The sequence below is a fragment of the Temnothorax longispinosus genome, chromosome 6, assembly GCF_030848805.1.
Source record: "Temnothorax longispinosus isolate EJ_2023e chromosome 6, Tlon_JGU_v1, whole genome shotgun sequence".
NCBI classification, from domain to species: Eukaryota; Metazoa; Arthropoda; class Insecta; order Hymenoptera; family Formicidae; genus Temnothorax; species Temnothorax longispinosus.
In genome coordinates, this window is record NC_092363.1 from 16502790 (window position 1) to 16511830 (window position 9041).

Sequence of the window (9041 nt, forward strand, 5' to 3'; positions counted from 1 at the left end):
GTGAATTTGAAACTTAACACAGAATTAACTTTTCAATTGAAGAAGACGTATATAATGCATTGCAATTTTTTGTGTTTTATTCGTGCAAGCAACAATAAAATGTAAACGTCTAACGTAGTGTGACAACGATTCTGTTATCACACATCACATCGCTTATCATGGATACTTTTACCCACGCACAATCAGCGTCGCAACATCAACGCCGGAAGGCCTCACGGCCCTGTATCTTCGCGTGAGAATTCCAACCTATGGGGGACATAGGACGCCACGACCAGTATATTGCCATTTCTGCAATCTGAATCGCTCTAGAACTTCAGAAACGAAGATGTGGCTTGTTCTTGATCATATGTCTGTAAACATACAATTTATCTTGATTATTATTAAAGGTACATACTGTGTGATTAACATATTATCGACTTTTAAAAAATATTTATATATATGTATTATTCACCAAACAATGAGAATTAAAAATTGGAGTTAGAGATCAAATTAAAAAATTAATTGATCAGCTTAAGTTCAGAAATAAGATTGTTATATTACAATAGAAAGATACGTGTGTACGCGCGCGCGTACGTGATAATAAATTAAATTAATAAGATACTCACTTATCGAGATGTTCCCAAAATATCATTAACGCTGCTCTGTCCAAGTGCCTCTTTGTCCGACTCAACTCGATCACTGTGACGGCCCATCGCGCTACGTTCGTGTCCAGTCTCATCTCATCGTATTTCAAATGAAATGCGCATACTATGGAAGAACAAAATTGCTTACACATTCAAAATATAACACCAAGTCGCAAAACATAAATGAAATAACTGCGAGTTATATTTTCCTCTTTCCATGAGAAAGCTAAAGATTGACAACATTATTTAGTGTAATCGCAATAAAATATTTGACTCAAATTCATTACGACACATTATTTTCACAAAATGAGAAAAATCTGAAAGATTATACAAAGTGTCAAAAATAATTGTAAGCGCGAAAATTGGTATTTTTATTTTATAAAGATTTTTTCGTACTTTTCGAAAAGATTTCCACCGGGTTTCCATCAAACGGCCAACCCTTGAATTGCCATGCCGGTCCCATGACGAACACGGCAACGACTCTCTCCCAGTCGGCGTGGGTGAGCTTTTGTGGATTATCGACTACCCGATAAGGTACGGTCAGACCGCCTTCCTTGCGTCGTTGAAGAAGCACCTCATTCTCCCGCTTGCTACCCTGCGCCCGTTTGTCCTCATTGCTGATGTACTTCAAGTCCTGGAGGATGTCCTTGGCGTTGTACATAGTGATAAGAGATGTGTTGGCGCTGGGAATGATGATAATGGGCGTTCGGCTGGGTCGCTTGTTCTGTGCGGCTTGCTGAGGCGTTAGTTTAGCCGCGGAAGTCGGCAGTAAACCGGAGGTTGGCGTAGCGGACGGATTGGTCGGGGGTTTTCTCACGGCGGGATTCGTGCCCTCGGTCACGGACTTTAACGTCATGCCGTGGTACGTGCCCATAGTGTCGATCTTGAAGCCTTCCGTTTCCTCCTTCTGCCGGATGAAACGCTCCTGATCGTAACGATTGTAGACGGCCGGTTGTGGCAGGGGCCGCATCGGTGTCGACCGCGGCGTTACCATGGGCGTAGGCACAATAGGTCCCTTCTGTCTACCCTCCTCGCGCGCTTTAATGCTTTGCAGAATCGCAAAGATGTTCTTCGCGAAGATCTTGCCGCTGCTCTGCAGGATCGTGGCGCGCGTTCGCCACTGGCGCTCGCGGGACACAATGTCCTTCGTATCGTCCACGTCCATGTCGAGGATTACGCGTAGATCCGAGCCCATGCCGATGTCGTCGTTCTCCTTGATGGTGGTGCGCTTCTTCGCCAGACGTTTCGCTTTGATCGCCGCAATCTTTTCCACTGACATTGCCTCCGAGAGCGATTTGATATTGTCGACGGTGACCGACGCCTCTTTAGGAGCATCCAAACGCGCGGCGAGTTGCTCCTTCACCTTTTGTACGTGAGTCTCCTCGAAACGGGGCTTCTTCGACGATCCGCTTTCCAAACCATCCTCGGCAGCGCGTTTCACCTGAGTCGGGATCTCCAACGGCGCCGATTTGTCTATGGCGGCTGACGTGGCGGTCTCGCCGTTGAGATAGGCCAGCAAGTCTTTTCTGTCGGGCCGACGCACCACCGGGATATTCTCCGCGGCCGCTTGTCGCACGTACACTGGATGTGTAAGCTGAACATGTTTGAGCAGGAATAAAAGACACTCGAGTGTATAGTATTCCTTAGGTGTTCCCTCTTTTCCAGATCTAAAAACGAAAACAGAAAGAATGGATAAGTATCTCTCTCGAAGAAATGTTTTATACTTTGTAGCACTTATATTATTATCAATGCTTAATCAATCTTTATCTCTATACCTCCTTAAATAAAACGTATAACACATTCGCTTTCAATATAAATTGTTTCATACAATGTAGCTTTGATTTTGAATTAAACTGAGACAGAGCAGAAGTAAAAGAAAATAACAATCTTATAATCTAACTCCAGAACAAACATGGTCCTATAGATTTGCGAGTAAAGGGAAATGTGATATTTGAGACTTTGGCCGATGTGATATACATTGAGTTTGATTTCCAGGTCACCTATACCGGTATCAGGTTGCACAAAACAGAATCAAATACGCGATGAAGAACCAGACACTGTGGCACTGTGGTTTAAGGGTCGATCTAAAGCTCACTAGGAAAGAAAATTAAATTTTGTTTAAGGATACAGAAGAGACACCGAAAAAAAGATAAAATTTCTAAAAAGCTCTGGAGTCCCTCGGGGAAAATTGGAGAACATTTCGGGGAGGAGAATCACAAGGCACGTGGTGACAACACTTCTAACACGATTTCCAGCACTCTCCAGCTGTCACTCGCCCCGCGAAGGCGATTTAATTACGTTTCGAAAACACTTGTTTATCATTTTCATTCCTCGTGCCTCGCAACATGTACACATCGTATCTCCCTCTCTCTTCCTTCTCTCTCGCCCGGCTCTCCTGCTCTCGCTTTAAACATGGCAGTCGAGCAGATTGCGACCGCGCGGAGCGGTACCGAGACGCCGTTCCCGACGTGCGCTCACCCGTAAGTCAGATAATTGGTCTTGACGTTCTTCGGCCAGGAGAACTCGCCGAATATAATCTGGTTCTCGCGTTCGATTATCTCCTTCTTGTTGACGTTGTACTGTCGCAGCAGACTCAACGGGTCCGCCATGATCGCGAAACACTACAGCAAAAGTATATACTGTGGCGCAAAAGCAAACTAATCAGAGTACTCTCCCTCTCTCTCTCTCTCTCTGTTTCTCTCTTCTCCGACTTCGACCGGATACGCAAACGACCGCCTCAGGGACCGATCGTAAAGGCGCGCGTGCACGACGACGGGGCCGTCGCCACGTGCGTTTGGGGACGCCGCCTTCGGTCACACTTCTCAGGTCATATGACCGACGTTACGCCGAGCATCAGACGTGCTGTCGTAGGCGTTGACTCGACGACTCCTCCAACACCGCGTCTCGTGATCCCGAGCCCTTGCGAGCCCTCCGATTGTCTTCAGGAAAGGGAACGGACCGAACGGCACCATGGCTCTCAGCGACGCGGACGTGCAGAAGCAGGTGAGCGAGGGAAAAGGGCATCCTTGCGAAACGGTCCTCCTGCCCTAGGCTCGCCTCCACCGAGCAACTCTCGCGCTATTAATATCTTTTACGATTATTTATCGTCGCGCTGGAACGTTTACCAGCTTCGCCCGAGCACCCTCCTCGAGGAAGGGGGTTGCGCGCCGCGCGAATATCTCGGGTTTCGTTCTCGTAGCTGCTCGAAATCTGTACCCTTGTATCAGCAGCCAAACGGAGCGAGAGACGTCCGCGTACGTCCAAATGTTAGGTAAAATCGAATAAATTAATGGTCAGTTGCGGAACTTGGAAATCGGGAAGAATTCTTTAATCGTTCATCTATGTATATGTCGTAATGTCAATGGGATATTTAAACATTTCAAACTTAAAGAGATAGTTGAGGCTCCTGGCTAAGACATGACTTGGAGAACACATATTTTTATGTAATTTATTATGCATTCTTTAGAGGGAAAGGGATATATTGTTTAAAGGTAGATTTAAGTAGTTGATTGTTAAATTTTGTCGTTATAAGAGGCTTTTCTGAGACAAGAAATGGTACAATTATAGATCAAGCATATGATGGCCTTCATAGAACAAGAGGCCAATGAAAAGGCAGAGGAGATAGATGCCAAGGCGGAAGAAGAATTTAATATTGAGAAGGGACGTCTGGTGCAGCAACAGCGTCTCAAGATTATGGAATATTATGAGAAAAAGGAAAAGCAAGTTGAACTGCAAAAGAAGATGTATGTATGAAAAATTATTATTATTATTTTTTAATCATATACTTATAATATGTAGACTGTTAAAAATTACCATGATAATCTTATAATTTCAAGATTTAATTTCTCAATTTTTTAAAATTTAATAAAAAGGTCTAATAGTCTAATACATGATCGCATTTATAATTTTATTACTGTAGACAATCCTCAAACATGCTCAACCAAGCACGATTGAAGGCTCTAAAAGTACGTGAAGATCATGTACGCAACGTTCTTGACGACGCTAGAAAGAGATTAGGCGAAGTAACTCAGAACTCCACGCGATATAGAGAAATTCTTCAGCTGTTGATCATCCAAGGGCTTTATCAAGTAATATCTTTATAACTTTAATTACTTTATTATTGTTGTATGTTACGTGGTTCATCACTTTCTGACCCTATAAATGTTTCTATATGATTTATATTTTTTTTACAGCTAACAGAGGCAAACATTACTCTTCGTGTTCGTCAAGTCGACGTACCTCTCGTAGAATCCCTCATTGACGGCATTCAGCAACAGTATAAGCAGAAAACTAAGAAGGATATTATCTTGAAGATCGATACCGATAATTTCTTATCTCCCGAAAGCTGTGGAGGTGTGGAATTATTAGCAGCCAGAGGTAATTATATCGTCGAAATCTTCTTTACTGGGACAATCATGAAATTATTAATCGCTGCCTAGCAAAAATAATGAAAAGTATTTATAATATATCACATAAATTTGTAGTGATCCGAATTACAACTTAGTTTGATTTTAGGGAAATAATTAATGTGTTTTACATTATATTAATTGCTTAATTAATATTGTATACAAAATAATTTTTGTTTCACAGGGCGCATAAAGATTAGCAATACTTTGGAGACCAGATTAGAGCTGATAGCGCAACAATTGGTACCCGAGATCCGTTCCGCACTGTTCGGACGCAATACAAATCGTAAATTTAACGATTAAGCTAATTTCCTCGACAATTGATTGACTCTCCAAAACATTCCTTTTAACAGCAAATTACTACCGCATTATCATGTATTATATAGAATAAAATTAGCATACGACACGCCTTTTGTCGAGCCTAATATTTTCAATGAAAGTATCTGATGAATTGCCGTGCAATATTTATCGTTGAAAGAGTCGCAAGCAAATATGTACATTATTCTTCACAAATGTCCTTTTATTCTATTGTCTTTTGTTCTATCCTCTATCCTTCTGACAGGTGATAAAATCATGAACATAAAGTGTATAGTGATCAAATAACTTCATATACTATTATACTAATATATTTGATGTCAACTTAAAATTGCCGTTAAAATTGGTGTTCATAAACGAGACAAAGTGTACTTTCTCAGGTTAGGAATGTTAACGCGGATGAAATGTATAATTAATAATTATTGTTCTTGACTGCTTATGTTGAAAAGAATAGCCATTGCAATTGAATGTAGTACAGTCAATATATTGTGCAGAATCGTAATAAACAGAAATATTGAAGTGGGCTTTATATGTATATAATACATTTATATACCTATAGAGCATATCAGTATGTTATGTACATTATGTATAATATAATTATGTATTACAATATATATAAATATATGATTTGTTGTTGTAAAAATACCTTTTTGAGGAATTAAGTTCTAATACCATAATATATAACGTTGTATCGATAAATGTATTTTAAGGCACGCAACACGTATTGCTTGATTTAAACGCGTTCTTGTAAGACTAATATATAACTATCAGTAACAAATACCACATTCCTTATTATACATAGAAACGAAGTTGCAGCATGAATAAAATGTTTTAAACTCTGTTTAAATCCATTGTTGATAATTCTATCATAAATATAGTTTGATTTCGAAAGCAGACTTATATTCCTTATATTTATATATCTTTCAGATTAAATACTTTTACAATCGATGTATTTTTATGTAAATAACCTACTTATTAATTATTATTAACGATAACGATTTTTCAAAAATATTTAATCAGCAAGTTCTCTTATATATTTAACGATAAATGAGATTTGATAGCCATATACAGTTAATTAAAGATGTAATATAAAACATGCAAAATAAAGTAAAATAATAGTAATAATATATTTATAATACACACAATAGTGAACACAATGTGTAAAAATGTATTCAAAAAATTCAGGCTATCTTTATATTACATATTACGTAGAGATATGAAGATCGACGCAAGCTTCTCCTTCGAGATCCAAAGATTCTGGAGTATCAGTCGGACTAATCTGTTCTCCATCAAAGTAAAATTTCAGATCTTCCTCCTTTACATTAAGTTGCTCAGCACAATTAGCGAACAGCCTCTTAAATTGTTCATCTTTTTTAAGTGGAATAGTCAAGGATTGCTTTTTGTTTGCCGTTTGTACTTTAATGGTGCATATATCCTCATCGTTGCTATCATCCTGGGTCAACGTGTTCATACCAGGATGCACTATCCCACCATCTACAAGTATAAAGTAAGCATTGCATTATTGTATCGTAAAATCACCGACTTATTTATACTAACCGAGTATATCTATAATGGAAAGTTTGAGCGATGCAGGGGTGTCGGTGGGATTGATAATTTGATCCTTCTTCATGATTAGGACTTCATTCACGGAAACTTTTTCTAAGTCAGCGTAATATTCGAAAATTCCTTTGAAACTGTCATGCTATAATAAGAGAGTTATCTTTACGAAAATAATTATACGAAACTGTGACTTGCCACATTACTAGCTAACCACTGATACATACTCTACGCATACTTAAACGATCGATTCTATTTGATCTCCAATATACTTTTATATTCATCTCATAGTTGTCATCTTCCTTATCATCATCTGACAGAGCGATTATATTATCTTTACAAGATTCAACAGTTAATTTAGGTATTTCTCCCCTCGCGAATTCCACACCGCGCTCTAGACCAATAGGCAAACGCTGAAACATTGGTATAAAAACTATATACTGCCCTCTTGAATTAAACATCGACATATTTTACATATAACATAAGTGATATTTATCTCGAAAAAAATATGAGCTACGTTTTAGAAGCTCCAGCAAAATATCAAAACTCGATATCTGCTTTCAAGATAAATGATAACATCCATGTATATGTATATAAAAAAAAATTACCCTTCCCCTTCCCCTTCCCCTAGTTCGTCTACCTCTAGTAGTGATTCCATTATTCCTTCTAATATTCCGTCTTACCGTCCTGCTTCGTGTTTGTATACCATCATCACTCATTTCTTTCACATTCATGTCCTCTGCATACATGTCTTCTGCATTTATTCCTTTACCATTTAATTCTTCACCTTTTATTCCTTTTCCATTTATTTCTTTACCATTTAAATGTTCACCATTTATCTCTTTACCATTTGTTTGCTGTTCAACGCTGAAAGTAAAACAAATAATTGTAGATATTATTCATGTAATATTAAAATTTTAATATTTTATAATTAACACAATATATTTTAAATAATCATGATTTGTGTAAAACATACTTTGTAGGAGAAAGTGTCTCTCTTTCGAAACGTTGTTTCTTCAATGCTAAAAACACAAAACACCATATTTAATTGTAAAAACAAATTGTATATCCAACCAAGTATCGAAATACATTGCAGCTGCTTCTATTTCTGTATTTCCATGTACTCAGTTTTCATAATTAAGTCACAATTGTCAAAAATAGTGAAAGTGTTACCTCTTAAGCGAGCAACAGAATTTGTATATGGATCATCTTCATCCGAAGAGCTATCCAGTGCCATTTGACTCATTATGAATATCTGTACGATATAATACGCAGTTTCCTAAAATACATAATATAATCTATTACAAATACAACTTGTCATTATCATGCAAGGCAATAAAACGTTCATTTTCGCCCTAATCCTAAAATAACGTTGCATTATTCAAGTATAACCTTGAAATCAAACGTAAACAATAATCAGCTGCATGCAAAATAACAAGCAACAAACTTTAAAACTCGCAAAATGTCAATTTTAATGTTTGTTCATTATTTAGCAGTCATAATATTAAAATAATTGTTTCAACTTAACGCAAACTCAACACTTACTTTACAATTTATCGAATTCTCGCACGAGTTAACTCCTATGGGTTCACGTGCGACGTGCGTAGTATAAACAGCACAGAGATCCTACAAAACCTAAGACGTTAACCTAACTTAAACTGGTTAACTTAAAATGAGGGGTCAGAGGTTTGATGTCAAAAAACTTGAAGCAACCAGGACCTGATAGGACCAAGCCTATTTAGCCCATCCCAAAATGCAATAAAAAAAAAACGGATTCATTTTGCAGAAGCAACGAAAGTTGGAACATGCATGTTTTGATATCCTCGAAGAATCGTCAAATCAAAGGTTCTAATTGATTCTAATTGTAAGAGAATATAACCTACGATGTATTTTTGCATGGTATGTGAGTTAGAAAAAAATCAATTAATTAATTTGCCCATTATATTCTTCTGACAGTTTGTCAATTTTTTTAAAATTCAAATTTTTGCAGGTATGACAGGTCGCTGATAAATTATTGATAATAGCGAAATCTTGATTATCGGTGTCGCGAATTTACCGATCGTCGCGCGATATTTCGCGCAAATATAAAAATTTGAATTTCCGAAAACTAAAGTATCGGGAGAATATATAATCGAGAGGT

The 9041-nt window shown here is 38.0% G+C and overlaps 3 protein-coding genes across 4 annotated transcripts; 1 reads left to right on the forward strand and 2 right to left on the reverse strand.

Moving 5' to 3' along the window:
- Nucleotides 1–52: 52 nt before the first annotated feature.
- Nucleotides 53–3307, reverse strand: Hyx (cell division cycle 73 hyrax). The gene is made up of 4 exons (XM_071780708.1): nt 3102–3307; nt 1020–2290; nt 606–747; nt 53–350 (listed from the first exon to the last, which is right to left on the reverse strand). The coding sequence occupies exons 1-4, from the start codon at nt 3230–3232 to the stop codon at nt 314–316; spliced, it is 1581 nt and encodes a 526-aa protein (XP_071636809.1). The 5' UTR covers nt 3233–3307; the 3' UTR covers nt 53–313.
- Nucleotides 3308–3434: 127 nt separating this feature from the next.
- Vha26 (V-type proton ATPase subunit Vha26) lies at nt 3435–5989 on the forward strand. The gene is made up of 5 exons (XM_071780718.1): nt 3435–3626; nt 4191–4366; nt 4543–4711; nt 4817–5000; nt 5214–5989. The coding sequence occupies exons 1-5, from the start codon at nt 3594–3596 to the stop codon at nt 5330–5332; spliced, it is 681 nt and encodes a 226-aa protein (XP_071636819.1). The 5' UTR covers nt 3435–3593; the 3' UTR covers nt 5333–5989.
- A 468-nt stretch (nt 5990–6457) lies between these two features.
- Rad60 (DNA repair protein Rad60) lies at nt 6458–8749 on the reverse strand. 2 transcript variants are annotated; one of them, XM_071780714.1, is made up of 7 exons: nt 8447–8749; nt 8075–8180; nt 7878–7923; nt 7510–7768; nt 7129–7314; nt 6902–7046; nt 6458–6838 (listed from the first exon to the last, which is right to left on the reverse strand). In XM_071780714.1, the coding sequence occupies exons 2-7, from the start codon at nt 8145–8147 to the stop codon at nt 6549–6551; spliced, it is 999 nt and encodes a 332-aa protein (XP_071636815.1). In that variant the 5' UTR covers nt 8148–8180; nt 8447–8749; the 3' UTR covers nt 6458–6548. The 2 variants fall into 2 exon arrangements, with proteins under 2 accessions (XP_071636815.1, XP_071636816.1); XM_071780715.1 differs by having other exon boundaries at nt 7585–7768; nt 8447–8748.
- Between the last annotated feature and the right edge of the window lie 292 nt (nt 8750–9041).